General features: G+C 41.6%; 1 protein-coding gene and 1 long non-coding RNA gene across 6 annotated transcripts in view; both read right to left on the bottom strand.

Moving 5' to 3' along the window:
• The window catches only part of LOC138172841 (uncharacterized), a 578,919-nt gene that overhangs the window by 201,942 nt on the left and 351,516 nt on the right, over positions 1 to 25,461 (bottom strand). The gene's annotated exons all lie outside the window — the stretch shown is intronic.
• Positions 1 to 25,461, bottom strand: part of LOC138172796 (PDZ domain-containing protein 2-like) — a 494,585-nt gene that overhangs the window by 148,894 nt on the left and 320,230 nt on the right. For all 5 annotated transcript variants that reach the window (XM_069102680.1, XM_069102689.1, XM_069102671.1 and 2 more), the window contains 2 exons: positions 24,917 to 25,343; positions 1,255 to 1,397 (listed from right to left, as the gene is read on the bottom strand). In XM_069102680.1, the coding sequence (XP_068958781.1) occupies positions 1,255 to 1,397; positions 24,917 to 25,343 (570 nt within the window). The remainder of the gene's footprint in view (positions 1 to 1,254; positions 1,398 to 24,916; positions 25,344 to 25,461) is intronic.

The raw sequence follows: 25,461 nt of genomic DNA, 5'->3' as shown, positions 1-25,461 counted from the left end.
CATTTTGTAGTACTTTCCAGATCTAAAATTCTAGAGATTAAGGCTAGTGAAATAAAACTGCGTAAAAATGTTTTTTTTCCTTTCCTCCCCTATTCCCCCTTCCTATAAATATAACAAATTATCTTCTTAGTCTATACGTAAATTCTGTCTGCTACATTGAATCTTGCTTCTATCCTCAGCCAAGAAATAAAAAGGCTATTTCTTAAGTATACTCAGGGCATCCCAAAAGTCTGAGTATAGTTCTGTGCTATTAAAGTTTTAATAATGTAAAACTATCCATTAAAGCTTTAATAGCATAAAATTGAACTAAGACTTTTGAGACACTGTTTAAGCATATTCCACAAACAATCGGAAGGGAAAATCAGGAATGAGTTTAGCAGGAAAGGGACATATCGATCCTTCTGTGACCTCTAGCTCGTAGACACTAGATATTCCCAAAATGTAAAAGAGATTATGCTTCAAAAAATAGAAGATCTAAGTTTAAGGTATGCCTGACTTAAAGCACTGATTTGGGGGGAAACCTGATGCAGTATAATGCTGAGATGTCACACTCAAGAGCTCCCACAAAACATAGATTAAAATGTAATTAGCAAATGTTTAGTAAAATAAACAAAAATACACTACAACACAGATGAGGTTAATTTGCAAGTCAATACGTGAGACACAGATTCATTTCTATTCAAATCTGAGGACACCATGTAGCGCATACAGTGCTGAACTTGGGAGCCAGTGATACCGCAGTTCTAACTCTGTTTCTCTCACTCCTGGTATGGACACAGGTGCAATTCACTTAATCTCTCTAGGCTTCCATTTTCTGCTCTGTAAAATGAGGGAGTTGGAGTAGAAGTCCCCTAAGGTCCTATACAGCTATCGATCTACACTCCTATAATGAAATTGCTAATTATTAGAAAGTCCCAGTTGACAGAATAACAGATGATTAAAAACTTAACAGCGTTAAATAGACATAAAGCAAGTGTTTTCCTGACAACAACCCTGAGAGGTAGACAGTGCAAATATCACCTCTATTTTATAGAGAGAAAACGAAGATTTATAAAGATCAAGTGACTTGCCCAGGGCCACACAGCTAGTAAGTGCCGGAGCAAGATTGGAACAAAGGTCTTCTGACTGCAAGTCCAGCACGATATCCCATGACTTCCTATAAACCAGCATTTTTTGGAAACTGGTTTAGAAGGTGAGGAGGGAGTGGGCTGGGGGGTGGGGAGATGAGAGACAATGCAGACACAATTCTATCACCTGTGGGCAGCCCCTCCTTCCTCCACATGGGCAACGATGATTCCGTGTGGTGACCGCTTTGATCCCCGGCCTCCGGTTATCTGGATGCCCAGGCCATCTGACCCTTTCACCATGTGCATCTTCCAGATATGGCAGCCTTCCCGCTAGAAGGGAAAAAAAAGCGCACTGATGGAATGACACAGCATCGAAAAGAGACATTTCATGGAACCGTCACAGCCGGGACAAAATCAGCAGCACTCAGAAACAGGCAGAGGAACTGAATGTTCCCTCTGTCAGAACTAAAGTCTGCAGCAAGGAAGAACAATTAGCAAATTCAAGAGTCCAACTGGTATTTATACTTGCCTTGTAAAAGCTCACATCCTATCAAACGTACATGCTTTCTATCCCATCTACCACTGCTCCCCCTTCTGCTCTCAGGGACATCATTTCTAACCCCTATGCTCAATGAGAGGACACAACCAGAAGTCTGTGGTGAAAAATATCACTCTGAAGACTTAAAAGTCCTTTCAAAACAAACCAGAAGCGGACTAAGAATGAGAATTTATTTGATTTCTCTAGGACTTTATTGCCTATATTCCTTTGTACCCATTACCTAATTCAATGCAGTGAGCATTTATTAAACACCTACCGCATCTTAGGCGCAGTCTAGACATCAGGAATACAAGGACAAAAACCAAAACAGACACTCAGGTGTGTATAATTATGCCCATATGTAAGTGATCACACTTACAATGATAACTATCTGTTTTCTTTATCCATCATGAAAGTCCAAATCTCCTTTCAAAGTGTAGTAAGGGCAAAAACTTTCATGCTGTTAGGAATAGACAATGTGCCCAACAAAATTGCTTGCAAAACAGAAAGAATTTGAAACATTCGGAAAATCTGAAATACATTGTCAGAAAGTGAAATGAGACTTTATGCAACAGTAAAATACACATACACACGCAGACTTGGACTGATCGCTGATGTGCAGCAATAGGAATGTCTAGAAAAAATTACTGCCAGACATTAGAGACCAATTGGACTCACATGTACTCCCTGTTATTGCACTTTTCTGGATTTTTCCAGAAACACAAAGCACTGCTGAACATCTCTTCTTTTACCAGACGACCAACCAGACAGTCTGACCACATGCAACTGTGGAAACTGGAGAGTTACCTCAGGAGTTCATGAACCCATCCACTCCTTTCTCCCCTCTTAGCTTCACATTTCTGACTCCATCGCTCCTCGAGCTCTTGCTTCCTCTAAGTTGTCCTTCAGAGATCTGGGACAGTGCTTCTGTGTAGCCCATCTAGTGGGCAGGGAGATGCATTTTCCTCCTACCAGCTGCTCCTCGCTGACTCTGGATTCCTGGAACCAACTTACAGTTCCTCAGCACATAGCACAACCAGAAATACCTAATCACCTACACTTTTATTAGCTCATATGAATGTGTGTCTGTGTATTTTCCAGTCACACAGTATGGCCACACATCCAAGCAATTAAATAAGCTAGACAGAGCTAAGTTGTGGGGTTGTCCTACCTGTACTGTCAGGCTATGTCTCAGTTCCAGTGGTCTGGGAGAATGGGACACTGAACCTACTAGAAGTGGTGTGGTATGGTAGACAGAACACTGACTGGGCGTGGAGTCAGGAAGTCCTGAGTTTGAATCCTGTCCCAAATGCTAATTGGCCATATGACTCTATTGAAGTCACTTCCCCTTTATGAGCCTGAGTTTCCTATTAAATGGACTTAATATAACCTATCTCACATGGTTACTTCGAGGAACAAATAAAATTATATGTATATGTGTGTATATACATATGCATATATACTCATATGTAATATATTATATATTTATGTAAATTCACAAACCTTAAAGCACTATTTAACATTTAATGAGTTACTATATTATACCTTCTAGCTTGGAAAAAAAAGTATGCAAGACATTGCTAATGGGTCATGAGTTTCATGGTTTGATCCTAGGAGTTAGATAAATTTACTTGGTTTTAGCTAAGGTTAAAAAAAGAGGGGAGAGTCATGAATAATTTTCTTTTGGAAACAAAAACTTACATTGGAAATGAGACACACAGGAAGTAAACAGACTCTTGATCTTGGTTTTATTTGATCATTTGTAAACACTGATAGAACCAAGGGTCTGGGTTTTTGTTAGGGGGCAGAGTGCATGGGACATGTAATTCTCTCAGCACAGGGAACAGGGCCAGTCAGAGAGATGGGATCATTTGCCTAAGGTCCCATAGGAAGCAGGCGTCCAAAGCAGGTCTTTTTTTTTTTTTTTTGCTTTTTGGAGGGGAGAGGGCAGGGCAATTAGGATTAAGTGACTTGCCCAAGGTCACACAGTTAATAAGTCTGTGTCAAGTTTCTGAGGCCAGATGTGAACTCAGGTGATCGTGACTCCAGGGCTGGTGCTCTATTAGTGCCACCTAGCTGCCCCTAAAGCAGGTCTTCTTGATGCAGAGACCTGCCATTTGGATGCAGGCTAGAGCCTACATCGGCTCTCAGAAATAACAGAAAAAATCATGCTTCTCTACAATCTGCATTAAAACCTGTTTCCCAGTTGGTTTGTTCAGATGGCCATGTTTTGGATATGTTCCAAAACATAATCCTTTGGAGGTCACAGAGTCAGTGACGTAGAAGGAACTCCAAGCATCAACATGACCCACACTCCCTGCTTCTAGGAGGCATCTAAAGCATCTCAGATAATTCAATGAAAAAGAAAGGCTTTTTTGGATGAAATGTAGTTCATCGATTTACTCTACACACCTGTCTGACATGTGTCACTGCTGTTGCTTGTCCTTTGTTCTCAAAGAGGACCATGACATCAGGGAGGTGATGCCAAGACTTGAAAGTGAATTTGGATTTAAGGGAGGGAGGGCTGTGCAAGGGCACCAGCCTCACTGTCTCCTCCAAAGCCGTCTGGGTCCAGTGGAAGATATAGATCAGGACCACTGGAGATGGCCCTCATCTGATGTATACACTGGCAAGGTAGACACGTGTTTTCTCTCTCTTTTTTTGGCTTTTTTCCTGGAGGGAAGTTTGGGTTAAGTGACTTGCCCAAGGTCACACAGCTAGTTTTTGTGTTAGTATCTGAGGCCGGACACGTGTTCTCTTACACTTTTGTTGGCAGCAGTGTTATTTCTTAACCTTGTTTAACGAAGGGGGTACAGCAAACAGGGCGCCAGGCCTGGCGTCAGGAAGACCTATCTTCCTGAGTTCAAATCTAACCTCAGACACTTACTAGCTGCATGACCCTGAACAAGTCACTTAACTGTGCCTCAGTTTACTCAACTACAAAATGAATTGGAGAAGGAAATGGCAACCCACTCCAGAATCTTCGCCAAAAAAAAAACCCAAATAGGGTCACAAAGAGCTGAACACGACTGAAAGACAACTAAACAACAGCATTTAATGATGAAAAAACTGAAGCATACAGCATCTAAGTGACTTACCCACAGTCACACAGCTAGTAAGTGTCCAAGGCTGGATTTGAACTGAGGTCTTCCTGACTATGCTGCCTCTCCAGCTTATTGGGATGAAAATCACATTTTTCTGTGTGATTTGTGAACTGATTCTGAAGGCACTTCCCAAAGAGGGGTTCCAAAAATGTTTTGAACTGTGACGACACCTTTGCAATAATCTTACAAGTTCCCAAGGGGATTGATTAGAAAGTTTTCACTAGGATTTGTAAGTTGCAGTAGGTTTATTCAAACAATTGTCATTACTTCGTCATACCGTATCAACCAGCAAGAGCCTAGTCGAAGATTCACATATCAAACAAAACAAATTCCCATGGCGTTCATATCAATGTATGTCTCATTCTGCATCTTGAGTTGAAAGGATCATTGAAAAAATAATTTTTTAATGTTCATTTAAAAATTTTGAGCTCTAAATTCTTTCCCTCCTTCCAATTTCTCCCTGCCTTGTTGAGAAAAAGCCCCCGACACTTTACTAGTGTGTGTGACCCTGGGCAAGTCACTTAACCTCTGTTTGCCTCAGTTTCCTGAGTTGTAAAAATGGGGATAATAATAGCATCTAGCCCTCAGGGTTGTTGTGAAGATCAAATGAGATAATAATTATAAAATTTTTGGCACAGAAACTGGCACATGGTAAGCACTACATAAATGTTAACTATTACATGGATTTTGTTTTTCTTTTTCTTTCTTTTTTTTAATTTTAGTGAGATGGGAGGGAGAGAAAATAAATACTTATTAAATGGTGGGGAAAAAAGTAAAGTTAAATAGAGGCTACATACAAAATAAAATAAAAATAAATATTTATTTATAATAAATTGATATAAATATGTTATTTATAAGTAGATATTATTTATTTATGTGAAATAAATAAAAAGAGGAAAGAAAAGAAGCCATTCTTCATCTGGTGCTGACTGAAGATATCAGAGCTGGCTGGGAAGCAAATACAGAATGGAGTTCCTGTTTTCAGGAAAAAGGGCATCTCACCAAACACTGCCCTGCCCCTACGAGACAATAGCCTTTGTCAACTGAAGAATTCCTCAAAAGTTTTCCATGAGGAGTCAGCAGCTTTCTAACACGCGAGAACACTCACTGACCAGGAGAAGGCCTACTGTGGCATTTAACTGCAGTGGCCCCAAGTAAAGGCCATGGCTGAGCTGCCAGTCAGTGAGAGTTGAGAAGATGTCAGCATGGGAAGGAAACACAACAGGATGGGTTGGAACCAAAATTCTTCCTCTTCAGCTTTCTCCACAGGGCAATCTGGGAGCGAGAAATCCTGAACTTTCTCCAACTTGGAGACTGACTCATTTTACTGCTAAAAGAATCTCAATTCCACAATTTGACAATGTTTGAACTTAACAAGGAGCTAGGAGGCACAGACCACTGGATTAGTCTATGATTACACACGTCTGAACGGGAGCTGTAGCGGGAAAAAGAGCTAGATTCAGTACTAAATAGGAGAAGGGGCAGGATCACAGTTGGGAAAACATACAGTACTTTCTGTTCAAGATGCACAAGTCCATCCTTCAAACCCCAATGTTCTCTTAGGGAAAGATGGTGTGGCAGAATGGATGGGGACCAGCCTCAGGGTCAGAAAGTTCAAGTTTCACCTCTGAGACATACTGGCTGTGGGATCCTGGGCAAGTCAATGTCTAAATGTCCTAAGCACCTCTCTAATACTCCAAGTTGCAGAACAATTTCTGATCTGTGCTGGGGAAGAGAATTTCATCCAGGGAGCAATCCATAGTAATGAAATCATATCTCCATTTTATAGGGGGAAAAAATGTTTCTCCCCACGATGATGGCAAGGGGGCTGCATTTCTGAGAACAACATGATCTCAGAAGAATCAGACCTGCAGGTGACCCAAAGGGCCACAGTGGGCATTACCAAGGACAACTTGAGTGGGAAAAGTGGCATAAAAGATATATCAAAGACATATATGACCAAAAAAAGGAGGTGGACTGATCAAGGGATAGTAGATTGAGAGTTGCTATGGTATTGACAGAGTGGTAAAAGGACCAAAGGAAGGTTTCTGGGGGTTGGAGAGAGCCTGTAAAGGTAGTTCCAAAGGATGAAAAAGTATGGAGATCTAATGACTACTGGTAATGATAGAAGGCATAAACTACACTGTGATAAGATCACAGAACCACTGATCTATGTAAGTTGTGGAAACCTAAACTCTAAATTCTCATTCTTTGACCCTTGATTTCACTGTATCTAGAGGCTGAACAATCTCCACAAAGCAAGTCAATACAATTGCCATGAGGTCAGGCCTCTGGGAGGGCATCCCCCCAACCTAGCGGCCTCAGCATTGTTCTCTCAACCCTCCACCCCCTAAAACAGCCCAATGGACTGAGAAAATGCCTGATTCTGGGACAAGTCCATTTTTTCAAAGATCCAAGTTGAAAAAGGCAAAACAATAGCTATTTGCTGAGCATTTGTGTACCAGGCACCAAGTTAGGTGCTGGTGTGTTTTCATTCAGTAAATGACTAGAAGCCAAAATTGTTATACATTAACATCAGCTTCCTTCCTCAAGCTCTTAGTCACTCTTTATGAGTTTTGTTTTTTTTACTCCTAGTGTAATAAACCAGAGTTCTACCATATATCTCAGCTCCCTTAGTTCTTATCTTTTGATTTTTCCGCCTCTTAGAAGAAAAAAGGAAGAAAATCCAACATCCAGGGTAAAGTGAGGCACTATGGTCTAAAGGAAAAATCCACTGGCATGGAGCCAGGGTCAAAGTTTGTGTGACCTTGGGCTAGCCAGTTCCCTTCTTTGGCCTCAGTTTCCTCCTCTATGTTAAAGGTACATAGGATTAGGTGACCTCGAAAGTCCCTCCTAATTATAGGCCGCTCTGTTTCTTTGTTTCTGCAATCAATCAAATCATTATCAGGAAGCTGTATTTATGTCACTGGTTTGGGGTAATTATGCTCATAGCAGTCCAAGGTCTTGCTTCATCTGCTGTGAACACTTAATTATGTGTGTCAGAAGGTAAGAAAGACACTTTTTAATTCAATTAAAGAAATATATATTAGATACCTACTGTGTATAGAACCTAGGTACTAGGGAGGAGGGACAGAACACACTATATCTGCCCTCATTGGGCTTACAGGGGAAGGGGAGGCTGAGAAGGGGGATGTGAGAAGCACACATTAAACAGGCATAATGCAAAGTAATCCAAGATATTACCTACAAGAATTAGAGAGGTACCAAGAAAAGCACTATGGGACATCCAGGGGGAAGAAGTCTCTCTTATTGATCCAGGAGGAGATAAGATATAAGAAAGGCTATCTGGAGGAGGCAGAGCTCCTTAAGTAGGGAGGTGGAGGGAGAAGAACTCAGGATCTTCGAAGAACATGAGCATAGGCCATTCTCCTCAATTCAACCAATGTTAAATAAGTGCCTACTATGTAACGGGCACCATGGATACAAAGACAAAAACAAAGAATTCCTGCCTTCAAGAAGCTTCCTTTTCTGGAAGCAATCAGGGTTAAATGACTTGACCAGGGCTAGTGTCTGAGGCCAGACTTGAACTCAGGTCCTCTTGACTCCAGGGCCAGCACTCCATCCACGGTGCCACCTACGTGCCCCAGGAAGTTTATATTCTAAGAAAGAAATACATATACAGAGAGGTAAACACAAAATAAATGCAAGGTCTACCCTAGGATGATGGGAGTTAATCGGAATAGAAAGGGAGGGGCAGAAATAGAATAGTCTGGAAATGAAAGGTAAAGGGGAAGAATTAATTATAATATGAGCTATGAGTCCTCGTAAAACAGGACTAATGTTTTATTAACTGAAGAACTGGCAAAGTCACAAGGATGATTGGATTTCAAGGGAAAGATGGGAAATTTGATTTCTGACAAGTTTAGTTGGAGATACCAATAGAACACCCACATAGAGATTTCCCACAGACAGATGGAAAAAACTCCAGAGCTCAAAGGACAACTCAAGACTAGACATAGGGATTTAGGAGCAATCTGGTAGAGGTGGTAGTCAAAGCCATTAGCATAAGTGAACATTTCAAGGTAAAGAGTACATAGTCTTCTCTAGTTTTCTAAGAACAGAAACCATAAGAAACTTAGGAAAAACACAAACAACTAATGAAGGGATGTTCAGAAAAGGAGAGGGAGAACCAGAACTATAATGTTTCTGAAACAATGAAAAAACAGTTTCCAGGAATAGAATTCCTACTCCTGTAAACTTTGTTCTCGGGGGCAGCCAGGTAGCACAGCGAGTAAGAGCACTGGCTTCAGTGTTGAGAACACCTGGAGATCGAATCCCGGGCTCAGACACTTAGCACCCACCCAGAAACACCTGGCCGTGTAACCTTGAGCAAGTTACTTAACCCTGATTGCTTAAAAAAAAAACTTTGTTCTCAATCAATCAATCCATCAATTAACAAGCATTTATTTACTGCCTACCATATCCCAGGAGCTTGCATTCTAGCAGGGGAGATAATTGTACATCTATAAGTACATCTGCATGATAATATAACAAGATGAAAATAATATCTAAAAGGTAGTTTGAGAGGGGGAGTCCTAGCAGTTGGTAGGATCAGGAAAGGTTTCATATGCAGGGCTTCTTAAACTTTTGCCACTCCGGACCCCGGTTCAGTTAGGCAGGGTTCCTTGGCATGGCATGGCCTGTAGACACGCACAGCACAAAGTGCCCATGCTTTGTGTTCAGAACCAAGGCTGCAGCATTGCCTGATGCAACACAGGCAAACACTGCCAGAAACACCTTGGACTCATTATGTCTTTGATTTTGAATTAATTTTTGGTCATTGCACGTTCAGAAACCATTTACTGCTGCCAAACCCACAGTTTAAGAAGCGATGAAAGATGGTGCCTGAGCTGTGTCTTTAAAGGAAGCGAGGATTTCTAGGAAGTGGAAGAGAGGAAGGAGGGCATCCCAAGCATGGGAAATGGCTGGCGAAAAAGCATGGAGGTGGGCAAGGGCGTGCCTCCCATGAGGAAAAGAGAGAAGACCTATGTGGCTGGCTCATAGAATACAAGAGGGGGAAGAATACACATGATGAGGCTGGAAAATAGGTTAGGACAGGGGAGTGGAAGGCTTTCACAGTTAATGGAGGCATCTGTATTTTTCTCCCAGACATTAGGGAAGCACTGGGGCTTACTAAGTAGGGAAATAACATGGTCAGATTTGTGTTTAAGGAAAATCACTTTGGCAGCTAGTGAAGCAAAGTGTGTGGAGTACAACTGTATAAAGTGCTACAAAGAGGTCAGCAAGGAAGAAGAAAACAGGCCATTACATTTGGAAACTGGGAGATCATTGCTAATCTTGGAAAAAGAAGCTTTAGCAGAGTGGTAGGGACCAAAGCCAGACTGCAAAGAATGGGAAGAGATTTGGGGGCCTGGTTCCAGGTAAGGTAAGTCCACATATCTCAGAGCTGTGCCTCAGGGGCAGAGTCCAAGTTTCCAATGAAAGAGGGATGAAGATAATGGCCAGAGTGTAGGCGGTCTGGTGTGGAAATAAGTAAGTAGGGAAGTAAGCAGGTTTTGTGAAAAGATAGTGGAGATGGAGAGATGGAGAGAGACAGGGAAGAGTGGGTGGGGCCAATTCCTAGAAGAGGCAAGAAAAGACGGGATCAAAGGGCACAGGCAGAACAATAAACCTGACCAGGCAGCACTTCTCTTTGAGACAGGAGGTAACACAGATCAGGGAAGAGAAAGTGGGTGACAACGTGGAGAAGTTTAGAAGAACGACAGCGATCGGCCTTCATCCTTTGTGAAGCAGAAAGCTAAAACATCCGCCGTCAGTATATGGAAGAGGGAGGATGAAGCAGGACGGGAGAGCTGGCAGGGAGCAGAGAAGCCTCAGAACAATCACTGTGTGCAATTACACAGGCAGTCAATAAGAGCATGAATAGGAGAGAGGGTTCAGCTACAGTTATGCATCATGAATTTGGAGTGGGCAAAGTAAGCTCATTCTAAGATGACAGGGGCATAGACTTAGGGTTGTAAGGAACTGTAGAAGTCATTAAGTACAACCCCCTCATTTTGTAGTGCAGGAAAATGAGCCCCAGAGATGTTAAGTGACTTGCCCAGGATCACACAGTTGACAGGTATTTGAGGGATGATTCAAACCTATGACTTCTCTATTCCAGGTCCAGTACTTTATATATATATATATATATATAGCCTTTCAATTTCATGACTCTCTGTAAGGGTTATTAATCTGGATTTCAGGTCCTTGGATAAATTTCAGGAAGTACATGAACTTGAATAAGAAAAAAATTATCTTCATTTTCACTAACCTTTAGTTTCCTTTGTAATTCTATGCATTTTATTTTATGCTTTTAAATGATGTTATCTGACAAGGCCTCCATAGACTTCAGTGGATTGCCAAAGGGGACCTCACCACAAAAAAGGTTAAGAATCCCTGCTCTAGACCAGTGAGTGGCAGTGCTGACATTAGAGTGGAGACAATGGATGGGGATGGGAATAGTCCATCAGCGACACTGTAAAGTCAGAGGGGCAAGGGAATCTTGGCATCATATATCTAGAGCTAGAAGGGACATCACAAGCCATCAATCTACAGATGAAGAAACTGAGGCCACAGAGATTAAATAAAGATGCTGCAGGTCATAAGCATGACAGCCAGAATTAGAAGCCAAAGCCATTGGACTACAGACTCCAGAGATCACTGTTATCACCCTGTTCCCCTATTCTGAGACAATGGCAAGTAAATCATCAAAGTGGTAGGTCATGGAATCAAAGTTAATTCTGGAGATAAGTTAAGTCACAGTGACTGAGATGATCTGAGAAAACAGAGAGAAGTCAAGGGACTGGAGGTCATTCTATAGGTGAAGAATGGTTTTGTTTTACTTAAGACAACAAGAAAAGTGGAAGCACGTGAGGGCGAGGTTAGAAAGTAGAGTTTATTTTAACATTTCTTTCAAATAAAAAAAAAAGAAAGTAGAATTTTTAGTTTAGGACCTTGGAGGTTGTGAAGTTCTGGGAAATGGCAAGTGACCCCTCTTGGCTGCAAAGGGAGGGTATTGGAGTTAAGATCAGAATTAGCATAGTAAGGAAGTTAGAGCACAGATACTAAAGTGCTCATGGGAAAGAACAGGGAATGCAGTTATTTCAGAATTCAAATTATAAGGCAAGCTGAAAGTGCTTCAGTGGAAGAGGAGGAGAACGATGAGACAAGATGCTATCAACAGATTTAAGGTACTTCACATGAGGAAAAATTATTGAGGGATGGAAGCAGACAAAAGACCTGGAAGTGACAGGGGACCATTCTTATCTGGTCTGGTGAATTAGGAAAAATAGTAGAACAAATTAAGTATCCAACATTTATTAAATCCATATTGTCTGCCAAGAGCTATGCTAGGTACTAGAAATATAAAGATTTTTTTCTTTAAATGCTGTTACCTTCTATGAGCTTATATTCACTGTCCTGAATGGAAAGGACAGCCAAGGTGTCTTCAGTGGAAAATTGGATTTCATTTAAGGGAGGGAGCTAGTGTTAGTTGAAAACTCTGAGGATATGATTTCCTGAGAATTGAGCAATGACAGAGTGAAATGAACTAGAATTGTAGAGCCACAAAATCTCCCATTAAAATCTGGAAAGCACCTTAGAGATTATCTAGTCTAACCCCTTATTCTTACAAATGAGAAAACTGAGTTCCCAGGAAAGTTAAGTGATTTGCTTGTGGTCACACTGATAGTAAACCACAGAGCCAAAATGTGAATTCTAATGCTCTGATTGGTAAGTCCAGAATTTTTTAAAGGAAAAAGTGGGTTGAAGTGGACTTAGAAAGATTTACTTGCCAAAATAGTCTTCCACTAAACTTGTTCTTCACCCTCACCATGACCTCTGGAGACCCTTGGCTAACTCTTAGACTTCCTAGTCTTCCAAGTCCCACACGTTGGCTTCACTTGCATCCAAAAATAGAGCAATCCTATTGAAAGCAATAACATTCAATGAAAACTAAGTGTCTATTATGTGGCAGTAAATCAGTGTTTTAGAATTGACAGTTAATATCAACATCAGCCATATGACTAACTTTGAACTTATCCAGATTATATGTTTAACCCTTTTACTTTAGTTCTCAGATATTGACAATGGCTAATATTGAGAAGTCCCATTGAAATAAAACCCCAAACTCTTTGTACTGAAGTACAATCCGTCCTGATTTATATTTGAGGTATCACCAATATTGTGTTATTAAGGCTTATCCAGGTTCAATAACAGGCCACATCCAGACAGATAGATCTGATAGCTACTCTTTCTTTTGCACTGGCTCATAGGGCAAGAAAATCTCCATCAGTCTTCTCGGTAGAAACCCACGCCCAGGGGCGGCCAGGTAGCACAGTGAGTAAGAGCACCAGCCCCAGTGTCGGGATGACCTGGGGATCAAATCCAGGCTCAGACACTTAGCACCACACCCAGAAACACCTGGCCGTGTAACCTTGAGCAAGTTACTTAACCCCGATTGCTTAGGGGCGGCCAGGTGGCTCAGCGAGTAAGAGCACCGGCTCCAGTGTCGGGATGACCTGGGGATCGAATCCCACCCAGAAATAACTGGCCGTGTGACCTTGAGCAAGTCACTTAACCCCGATTGCTTTAAAAAAAGCAGAGCCCTGCCAAGGATGGACTGGATAACATAAACTTCTGTTTTCTGTTGCTGCAGTGCCCACTTCTTCTCAACATCCACCTGCAGGGCAGACTTGGAAATGATTCTCTACACTGAGTAGAGGGAAAATGTTTGTTTGCTGAAACATTGACGATACTTTAAAACAACCTGTCAGAACAGTCCTCCATTTCATCCAGAATGACTCATCTTCTGCTCTGATTGAAAAAAGGGATTTACAACAGAAGTGTTATGTCTTATATAAACGTGAGAACAAAGTAGACTAAAGACTAGCAGCATGCACTCCTACTTCCCAAAAGCAGACTTTTCCTAATGACTGGTTATTTTTCCCTTCTGATTATGCGATCAGTGCAGAAGGAAGAAAAACTAAATAATAACAGAACAGAATGAGAAGGAAGCATCCTTGGAGGTTATCTAGGCTAAACCGATTCGTTTTACAGAGAAGGTATCTAGGGCCCATCAAAGTCAAAGTAACAAAGCTAGGTGGTGTCAGAGCTAGGACTAGAACTCAGGTCTCATGACTCCTGATTCAGTGTTTTCTTCACCATAGGCTGCCTCTCTCATTCCCTTAGGTAATGTATATCCTCTGTGCAAATCTTGCACACTGAAAAGCATGTTTGACTGGGAAGAGAATCCTAAAGATAAAATCCATTTTCACAGCATATTGAATTAATCAATAGCTCAATCTAACACCACCCTCCTCAAATTTTAAGCAATGTAAAATTCAAAATTATTGGGATGATGGAAGGTTCATTCCATTAAAAAATTTTTTTTGAGAACAGATACACCATGTCAATCTATTTTGATTCTGATATAGCCTCTCATTGAAAAGCATAGAATTAAGGAAGTCAGAGCCCTGCTGCTCATAGCCCGGCTTAGATTACACTTGTGCCCACTTCTAGGGGCCATATTTTATGAAGAACATGGGTGAGGTAGAGATTGTCCAGAGGACGGTAACCAACAAAGAAGAGGCTTGGCAATCTCCCACTTTGAGGACAGCTGAACAAGTAGGGGATGCTGAGACTGAAGAAGAGAAGACCCCCCATAGGGCACAATAGCTAACTTCAAGTGTTTCAAGGATAGTCATACAGAAGAGAAATTTGACATCAGCTTAGCCACAGAAGATAAAGTCAAGAGTAGCAGAAAGAAGCTGCGGACTCAAATTTAGGTTTGATATAAGGAAGAATTTCCTAACAATTATATCTGCTGGACATGGAGCTGGGCAAAGATCTTCAAGCAGAGCTTGGCTGACTGTTTGCTGAGGATGGTCTGGAAGGGGCCCTTGTTCAGATACGGGTTAGAGCAGATCAGGAGATTATATATCATACCGTCAGGGCTCACAAGGATCTCAGAAATCATCAAAATCCAACCCCTCATTTAGGCCTAAGAAGGGATGACTTGCCTAAAGTCACACAGCTAGGAAGGAGCAAAGACAGAATTTGAACCAAGGTCTTCAAAGTCAGTGTTCCTTCCACTATACTATGATGACTCTTTCTCTCTATTTCTACCGTTATGTATAATGTTTTTATCATGACCTTAGATCACCGATTCTCCAAACTAGAGTCCCTTTAGATTCAGTTTTTAAAAATAAATTGCCACTTAGCAAATGCCACGGGTGTACTGGAGCCAGTTTGAACCAGCATACTAGGTCTGCTCATTAAATTTACAATGTATTTACACCTCGGAAAGTGGCAAACGCTATCAAATTAAAACTTGAATTATTATTGTATCAGTTGTCTAGACTCAAGAACCTGAAGGAGAAAAATGTTAATGATGCAGATTAAATTTAAATATGTTGTGTGTACTTCCTGCCTTCCTCCTGCCCCACCCCTTCCCCAGAGCTTACTGTTAAACATTTATAATCACACCCCAATGAAGGGAAGGGCTATACTCAAAAATATGACAATAGCACAATTTCAAAAAGTCTGAGTATCTCTGAAATCCTGTGATTTGGGGATTCGGAGGAGGCAGTGTGTTACACTAAACAAACATGAGGAGTGACAAGACCTAGGTTCTGCCCTCATAGATGCATGACTCTAACAACAATGATCACATTAGGGAGTCCTAACTTCTGGTTTTCCTACCATGTCGGGTCATAAAACTTCCCCCACATTACTTGAAAAATTCAATACTAAAATGGTGCTTCTTTTTCCCATAGGGACTGGGAGCTTGTAGGCAAGGAATGAAATTCAGCAACGAAGGACACATGCAAATGTTAACAAGCTGCAGTTTTTGCCCTTTTGGGAATCGTAGAATTCTGGAATTTTCCAAGTCAAGTCAACAGACATTAATTAAGTCCCTACCACGTGCCAGGCACTGAACTAAGACTGGGGATAAAAGAAAGGCAACAAGACTGTCTCTGGTTTCAAGGAGCTCACAGTCAAGTGGATCAGACAGCTATAGCAAGAATGCACAGCTAAGGTGGGTAAGGATACAGTGGAAATAATCAAAGGCGGGGAAGGCAGCCAAACTAAGGGGGATCAGGAAAGGCTTCTGGTAGAAATGTGTGATTTTTAGCTGGAACTTGAAGGAAGTCAGCAAGGTCAGGAGGCAGATGGGAAGGAATTCCATTGATGAGTGATAGTCAGTGAAATGCCTAGAGTAGGAAGATGAAATGTCTCAACAGCAAGGAGGCTGGTGTCCCTGGCCTGCAGAATAGATGGGGGTGAGTGAGAAGTAATAATTAATGTCTGACAAAAACAAACCGAACCTATTCCAGCCTCAACACAGAAATCCCTTCTAAAGTGTTCCTGTCAAGAATCTGGCTTCTGCTGGAACACTTCCCCTGACAGAGAGCTCAGTATCTAACAAGGAAGCTCAATCTATTTAGGAACATTTCTAATTTTTTAACAGTTCCTTTTTATAATGAACCAAGATCTGCCTCACTCTAACTTCAATCCACTGGCCCGAGAGCTGTCTTCTAAGGCAACACAGATGAAATCTACACCTTCCTTCCACCTCCTGTCCAATGATGTATGTCATTCTTTCCCCAACTTCACCTCCCCCCTCCCACCTGTCTTCAAGTTCACCAAAGAATTTGAACTTGCAATTGTAACCATGGCTGAGTAACTCAAAGGAAGGTGATCAAGGGCAGCATCAGAGACGTGGTGAGGCCAAAGAGGTTCCAGGAGCAGGACTGGCCTGTCAGGAAGTCAGCACCTCAAAGGTGGGTCTCCATACTGTTTGTTCTGATATACCACCTCTGGAGCCCTAACACACATTGCACTGATTTGCCAGCAGAGAAAGAGACGTTGCTAAGAGCAGTATTTTCAGTTTCCTACTCAGGGAGTAGAGTAGAAAGGAACATGAGAGTTAGTTCAACCCTTTCATTTTACAGATGAGGAAAGGAAGACCGAAGGAAATGAAAAAAATTTAGAATCATCCCTCTTCCAACCTTGATGATCTCAACATTTGAGAAAAAAGGTATATCCTCATTTAAAGAATTACTGCTGGTCAAGAGTAGAGAAACTAGATGTCTGATGAGCCTGAGAATTGTAGACTCAGAAAAAGTATGTTAGTGAGACCTGAGCAGATGAAAGGAATGTGGGGCAGGAGGGTCAAGGGCTGGGCCCCCCTCAGCCCATCTCTTACAGCTCCTGAAGGGAGAGGGGATGGTTGGCAAGTGAAAACATAAGAGAAAGCTATGCTAGAGAGCTAGAGGTAGCTCAGAATGGCCAATTTATCATGTAACAGAAAGCTCTGCGCCCCACTGGTTTTGATTTTCCTGACAGTCGGACTCATTCTCAGTTTTCATTCCTAGGATCACAAGACTCTTGGCCCGGAAGGCAAGTCAGAGATTATCTAATCTCATGTGCTCATTTTACCGATGAGGAAAATGAAGTGAAGTGACTTCCCCAAAGACAGGCAGATTATGAGAACAGATATTTGAATCAGGGAGCTCTACTTCCCAATTCCAGTCTACTTCCCAAGACACCACACCATCTCTGACCTGGCCTCAATTCTTCACAGCCTCCTCCTACCATCTCCACTGACATGACAACTCCTTATTCTTCTTGAACTTTCCAACAGGTCGGACCCTCAGGTTGCAATTCTCCAAATGGTGTTCTGGAGTTGCCACCGTAGGTTTTGATGGTCATTTCCTTCCCTTCCTCCTACAGTTGGGATAGTTGTGTGACTGCTACGTAAGACGACTGGTCAGTCTCTGTGTAGAGCTCATACTGTCATAGATCTGGAGCTGGAAGGATCTCAAAGGTCATTCAGTCATAGGATCATGGGATTTTAGTGAAAATTTAGAGCTAAAAGCCACCTAGTCCAATCTGTCATTTTACAGATTAAAAAAATAAATGAGGCCGAGAGAGGCTAACTGACTTGTCCAAGATCATAGAGGTAATCATCAGAGATAAGATTTGAACCTAGATCTTCTGGCCACAAAGCCAATTGTCTTTCCAATAACGTTCTACTCTGATTTCCTGATTCAGGCTGACTGAACCTGATGTGTACCCTCTTCGGAGACAGACCGGTAGCACAACGAACAGAGTGCTGGGTCTGGAGCCAGGAAGACCTAAGTTCAAATCTAGCCTCAGATACTTAGCTGTGCGACCCTGGGCAAGTCACTTAACTGTTTGCCTCTGTTTTCTCATCTTTAATAAACAGGTAATAATAGAGCCTGTCTCTCGGGACTTTTGTGAGGATCCAATGAGATAATATTTGTAAAGCACTTAGCACAGTGCCCAGCTCATAGTAGGCAGTATATAAATGCTTATTCTCCCCCTCTCTTTGGAAAAACCACCCAGATGATCTACAACATTCAGAAGGTTCTGAACAAATGTCCTGTGAAACATGAAACAAGCCCTAGGTTAAGTAGAAATATTTATGCCATTCTCAAAGGCTATCCCTGTGGAGTATAATTCCTTGCAGGTACTATCAAGCTGGACAGGCTTCCAATAGAAACATGGTGATGACCTGGACATTTGTCACCCAAAGACTAGCCTAAAGGACTGGGCAAAGCCCAAAGAGGCTCATCCCTAGGGTGGGCGAACCACAGGCCAAATGATTTTTCTAACATGGTAGATAATCTAACATGGTAATAATCAGGGACTATCTTCTAAGTCCACAAATTCTGCCACCTTAGTGGATGGAGAGCTCTCACACTAACAAAATCACAGGTCCTCAGGCACAGAGTAACCTGGTTGTGGCAGCTACTTCTCACAAAGCTAGCTGACATATTTCAAATCTCTTGCTGAAGGCCACATTGTAAATTGCCCTTGACCCTAAGCAAAGGTGCTGCTGTGCTGGTGCTCAGCCCCAGCTCCGGATTCAGTGTTTCTTCTCAAGTGGGTCTCCACCCAAAATGTGGGGCTGCAGCTGCACAGACCTAGCTCTTTATTCCTACACATTAACCAAAGATGGAGAACTGGGAAAGAGATTAAAATCCAGGACAACATTCATGAGGACCCTTATGGCCTACTTAAGGAAGAGGCACAAGGAAAGGTTGTTTCTAGTGGGAAGACTACATTGATATGCATGGACATGTATATAAATACATAAATATACTCCCAGACATTTGTAGGTAGAGATGCCTCTCAAATGTCCATGGTAATGATGGGGACAGGACCGGCATGAAAAACTGGAGGAGAGCCAGTAAGTTCAACTTCCTCTCCTGATAAAACCTGCTATCAACATGAAACCCTCCAGGAAATTTGAGACCTATGCCATCTAAGAGAGGGAAAAGAGGAAATGGTCCCAAAGCTGACACTGGGTAAAAAGAGAAGTGGCACGTCATAAGTACAATCCATAGGCTGGATGTTATTGTTAACATGAGCTGAAATGATGGAAGTCAAAGAGCTTTGACAAAACTGAAAGCACTGATAAAAATGAGAAAATTCTCCTTTATCAGCCACAGTCCCTGAAACACTCTTAAGAACAAGCAAGCAAGGTTCTATGAGTGACCATGCTATGTAGAGACACTACCGCACATACTCCCTCAAAAGTGTTGCCAGTAACTCCATGGGCACAAGAGTCAACTGCCTTATGGTCTGTTCCCTGAGGTTGCATGAGGTCAGAATTTATAACTGGGAAGGTCTTGGAAATATGGCTCAGAAATGATCTTCTCCTTCCTCATACTCTCCTCCCATTGCCTAGAGTCCTAGTGACCTTGTTTCCAGACACAGGACTAGAAAAGAGGCTGGTCTGGCTCACTGCCCAGGGGAAGCTTTTTATCCATCTTCCATGGCTGATATTTTGTATGTTTAGATATACAAAGTGTGTATGTGTGTGTATGTATGTATGTACGTATGTATGTATGGTGGGTCTATAGCATGAGCCAAAAGTACAGACTTCATTTACAGAAACCACAGACCAAGATCACGCCAACACATATATACATATAAGCATACTACACGTGCACATATGTACACACACATATACAAACTTACACATGCACATATAGAGGCTTCACAAAGAGCTCTTGCTTAAGGTGAGCAATCAAATCAATCAACCAGCATTGATTAGGTAACTCCTCTATGCCAGGTACTATGCTGGTTACAGGGGTAAAACACAAAACATGAAACAATCCAAATGCAAAGATATTACACTCCCTTCACTTAGAAAAGTATTCTGAACTCATCTGTATTACCGGATAATGGAGAGTTCAAAATCCATGTACACATCCATATATGTATGTGTCTGAGTACTTCTACAGGTATTCTCAAATTTGGGAAGAGGGCTCTTAAGTTTCTTGTGTTTTTTAAAATTTTGTCTTTATACTATGTATATATCCATCTTACATAAATAGACACACTGCTCATTTGAAAATTATATGGGCTCACCATAGTTCCAGCAGAAAAGAATATAATGTTCATAAAAACTAGAGGGTGAAAGATGTGTTTTTGTATATCAGCACTGTCTTACTAAGAGTACTGGTTTACAGAATAAAAATAATTGATGGATGAAGAAAGATAGGAGTGATGGTTATGAGCCTTTTGTTGAGTTTTTGTAAAATTTAATTCATTAATAAAGAGGAAAAGGAAGAACACTGGCATGTTTTTTTCTCCCATTATTCAAACAGAATGGAAGTTTTTCCCAAAGGAAATTCTTAGGGTAAACTGCCAATTTCTGTTTTTCTGGAAAATCCATTTTTACAGCTTGACCTTGCTCTCAACCCATTCTGTAAAAATGGGATCTCACTCACTCTTGGTTTGTGAGTTTCTTTCTGCTGGAGGCTTTCCAAAGGGCTGCTCCTCAGGACTGCCCAGTTTTTAGGAGGTACAGTGGATGGTTGGAAGAAGCTGTAGATCAACAATATAGTCTCACAATTCATTGCCAATCGGCAAAGGAAGGAATGACAGGAGCCCACTTGAGGAGAGAAGCCTGGGCTTACCTCAAGTTTGTTAAGACCCTATGACCCACCACGAAAATGTTCTTAGTGGTTCTGTAGCATGAGCCAAAACTACAGATTCCATTTACAGGAACCAAGACCAAGATCATCCCGACGGTGCTTAGGAGCGACATCCACCTGTTCCCATCTTCCCAACAACCCCCAATGTTGCCCCACCATGAATTTCGACTGGTCATTCAGAATTAAAAAAAAAAAATCGAATGATGATTATGTCCTTTCCTATACATGGGAATTTTTTTTGGTGGCAGTGGTGGTAGTTAGGATGGCTTGTTTATTTTTTTTCTAATTACATGTAAAAACAATTTTTTAAATGACATGTTGAGTTTTGAGTTCTAAAGTCGCTACCTCCTTACCCCCTACTGAGGAGACAAGCGATCTGATACCATGCCATGTCATGCCATGCCATGCCTATACTATACACAACTATAACTACATGTTGCTCAGGTCTGACAATATATGCTTCTTTCTATATTCACAGGCCACCACCTTTGTATGCTTCACTGACAGTTTACTGTCTTAATAAAGCAGCATGGCGTAGAAGAACGAACACACTGGCCCTGCAATCAGGAAGTTTTCGTTGTTGCTGCTCATTTCTTTTTCAATCATCTCTGACTCTTCGTGACACCATATGGGGTTTTCTTTGTAAAGATACCACTCCAGTGGTTTGCCATTTCCTTCATCAGCTCATTTTACATATGAGGAAACTGAGGTAAAAAGAGTTAAATTGACTTGCTCAAGGCCATACAACCAGTAAGTATTTGAGGCCAGATTTGAACTCAAGAAAGAAGACTGGTCTTCTGTCTCCAGGTCAGGCACTCTATCTATTGCACTATCTAGCTTCCCCTTGAGATCTGAAGACCTACGCTCAAATCCCACTTCTGAGGTTTACTAACTTTGGTGATTCTGTTCACCTTGCTGGGCCTTTGTGTCCTCATCTATAAAATGAGGAGTTTGGCCTATGTGGTCTCAGAGTTCACTTCGAGATTCCAATCTATGATCCTACAATGAGTCAGGAGTGTGATTTTCAAAGAGGAAATTGTAAAAAGTGATATGGTGAGGTGGGGCTACTTGTGTGTTATTACGAACCCTCCGGGTCATTTGCTTTGACAAGGAGAGAGAATCAGCTTTGGTATACGCGACATTCCAGAGCAACCCATGGTTGATTCCATTTTGTTCCAGGGGTGTTGCATTCCTCTTTACATTAAAAACACCTGAAGACATGAAAACACTGTGCAGCACCACAGAGGAATGCTCAAAGTAGAGTCCTGAGGGTTTGAAATCAAAGCATATCCCCTTACATTTGTGATCTTGGGCAAATCATTTAATTGACTATATCAAGGCCTCAGTTTCCTTCTCTACAAAATGAGGGGGACATTGATTAAACATCCTTTAAGGTCCTTTCTAAGTGTAAATCTACGATCCTATATTCCCAATTTGGCCCTGTGTACTCTCAGGAAACTTAGTCACTAACTTCAGCTGGAGAGAAAGGAAAGATAATCTCTTTCTAAAATATCTTGTACCAAATGCTCTTTTTCCCCCCTAAGGGCTCTACATTGGTTCAAATCAAAATCTATTTCAGTCGGCTGTAAAAAAAAAAAAAAAAAGGCTTTAACCTTCCAGAGGATTGAATGAGACAAAAAGACCTCAACTTATTTATTCCACACTGGCTTTCCTTCCCTTTGCCCAATTTTTTCTTATTCTTTTCTCTCCCTCTTCCCACTTCAATGGATTGTTAAATGGGACATCGAAGTCATTCACTTCATATTTCAAATGAGGTGAAATCTGAAACAATATCTCTTTGCTTGTCACTGACCCATCTCTTTTGCCTGTTGGCAGTAAGTCTGAAATATAACATTTATTCCATCTTCTCATTAATTTATTCATTCTCCAAACACCTACTGGGTTGTCCATAGTGTACAAAGCAAAGCACTATCTAAAAAATACAATTATTTAGAGATCAGAAAGAGAGAACACTGTCATTTGGGTGGTTCCATTGCGAATCTACTGAATTCAGTACAGCCACTGGTCATGTCAACCACTGGACACACGGCCCCAGGCAAAGCTATAAAGTTGCAAAAATTGTCTCCCTGTTCTCAGATTGTTTCTCCACCCTTCCCTTTCCCCACATATCCTTTCCTTGGGGCACTTTTTCCCTCTGGTAGGAAAATAACTTCAAAAGCCCCATTCAAACTCCAAAATTAAGGCCTTACCAGGTAAGGCCACTTCCTTTCCAGGAATTTTTGCATGGAAAAAAAAAGACCCCTGAAGAGGCTACATATTATATAAGCAAAATTCCAAATAAATATAAGAAGCTATTTATTTATTTATTGGGAGAAGGGGGATGCAATCAGGATTAAGTGACTTGCTTGGGGTCATACAGCTAATAAGTATCTGAAGTTGGATTTGAATTCAGGTCCTCCTGACTCTAGGGCCAGTGCTCTATCCATAAATACAAGAATTTAAAGGAAAATATATGCATGTAAACACATGCATGTGTGCATATTATGTTTTTTAACCAAAAAAATTTCAATCTTAAATGGTGGAATTTCAGGGAAGTATTTAGGGGATGAGAAAACTCTGCAGAGGCCCTCTATAATCACATCAGTTAGGTAGCCCTCGGTCCTCCCTATGCATAATGCCAGACCTGATCTAATTCATATACTGGCAGTTAGGTGAAACAGTAGATACAGCACCAGATCTGGAGGCAAGAGGGCCTAAGTTCAAATCCACCCTCAGTCATTTACCAGTTATGTGACCCTGAGTAACTCAATTTCTGTCTGCCTCGGTTTCCCCCATCTGTAAAATGGAGATAATGACAGCATCTACCTACCAGCCTTGTTGCAAGGTAGTGTTTGTAAACCTTATAGTGCTATATAAATGCTAGAAATTTATGTTAGTATTATAATTGTATATACAATTCCATGTTTAACTTTGCTGGAATTTAGCAGCATGAACTACATGATGCCATTTAAATGTTCCTGGTTTTGAACTCTCTTGAAAACAAAAACAGATGTTTATGTCCCTAGAGCTTGGCTGTGCTCTACCAGATAAGACAGTTCTGTTTTGATGTTTCTTCTATCGTCTTCTGAACTGCCACCAGAAATTCATGGCTTTGTGGTGACGATTCCTTTGGTGACAGCCACTGATGAATGATGATATGGCCACATCAGAACTCCAATCCTTTATCTGGGTCCCATGAAACTCACAGTGGAGTCACAATCATTCTGATTTTCCACTCAGTATCACTTGAGAAGCAATAAGTAGGGATTTCTTTCTTTCTTTTAAAGTATGATAGAATGATACAAACCATTCCTCTGGCAAACACAACACACAGCACATGACTTTTCTGCATTCTCTGATCGTTTGTCTGAACAAGTTCATCTGCTGGCCAGAAAATGCAAAGGCCATCGTACCTATGTTTGAGCTCAGTGCTTGACTTCACAACTTTGGAACAAACTTAAGAGTAGTATATAGAGGCATCCCCACATGACCCAGCCCCCCATCAAGGTCATTCTGTAACAGCATCATTAATAGATTACTGAAAGACAGCAAGGCATAGAGAATAGGAGAGCCATCTTGAGTCCTGAAGATCTGGATGCAGATGCTGCTTCTGACACATCCTGTCTCTATGACCTTTTACAAGTCAATCAACCTCTTCGTTGCCTCTAAGACTAAAAGCTGCTGAAGAGTTGCTAGTCTAAATTGGTAGGAGGCGTTTTCCCCCAACCTGCTCCCTACACTAATGAATCCTCAACACCAATGACATAATAGATTCAAAGCAAGAAAAATATATATATTACCAAACCTCAACAACAAAAACCCAGCTAGGACAGCAAGCACTCTTTGGCCAATCATCCTAAGCAAGACCTGGGTGTTGACATCTCCTCATCATTTTTCATTCATGTAGAGGAAAGTCAAATTAGGCCTGTGATATCATTGGTTTGGGAACTGCCAGAGAGGAAACTCTCTCTTTCAAGGCAGATCTCCCAATATTCTACAACTTGACAGCCTTAAGAGTTGCCTGGGACGCTGAGAGGGCAGGGAACTTGTCCAGGATCACACAGCCAATATGTGTCAGAGGCAGGCCTTCGATGCTGGTTTTCATAACTCTAGGGTCAGCTCTCCATCCCCTCTACCATGCTGTCTCTGGTATACATAGATTTATGTTGTCCATCACCTCCACCATTCTAAGGTAAAATCAAATCTTACCTGTGCCAGATGGTCACTTGGCTTGAAATCAGACTTCCCTTCAGACAAGCAAGGTCGATAATGGCCTGTGACTAGAGGAACCTCTGTGTTTGGCCCTTGGTCATCTGTCCTGTCACCCATGTCCAGAGTCTCTAGACATGGACCACCCATCTCCATGAGGGTATAATGTCCATTCTCTAGCTCAGAGTCTTGACTGTTCCTGCGCTCCCCACCATCCTTGCTGATGGATGACCTGGAGATGACTCCAAACTTCCTTGTTCTTTTCCCATTCTGCACCAGACGGCTGCTGGGCTCTGAGGTAGGAGTTGCTTTGGGTTCACAGCTATTGCTGTTGTTGCCATTAGGAGGGAGAGGAGCCTTTCGCTTAATGCGGCGTAGCATGATTAGGTAGATAAAGCCGCCATTCCAGCACTGATCAGCCAGATAACTGCAGACAAAGTAAGAGAAGAGCTTGTGAAAATCTTGTTAATGCCCAAAGCTAAAAACAGTTAGTAGGGACATTTATCCCTCCCCATCCTACCCCTTATTTCCGACATCCAACACTA

The sequence above is a fragment of the Petaurus breviceps genome, unplaced genomic scaffold, assembly GCF_028583685.1.
Source record: "Petaurus breviceps papuanus isolate PSGF00001 unplaced genomic scaffold, PetGlider_PUasm1.0 129, whole genome shotgun sequence".
Taxonomy (NCBI): Eukaryota; Metazoa; Chordata; class Mammalia; order Diprotodontia; family Petauridae; genus Petaurus; species Petaurus breviceps.
Note: the sequence above shows the minus strand (reverse complement) of the source record. Positions and strands in the feature narration are given on the sequence as shown.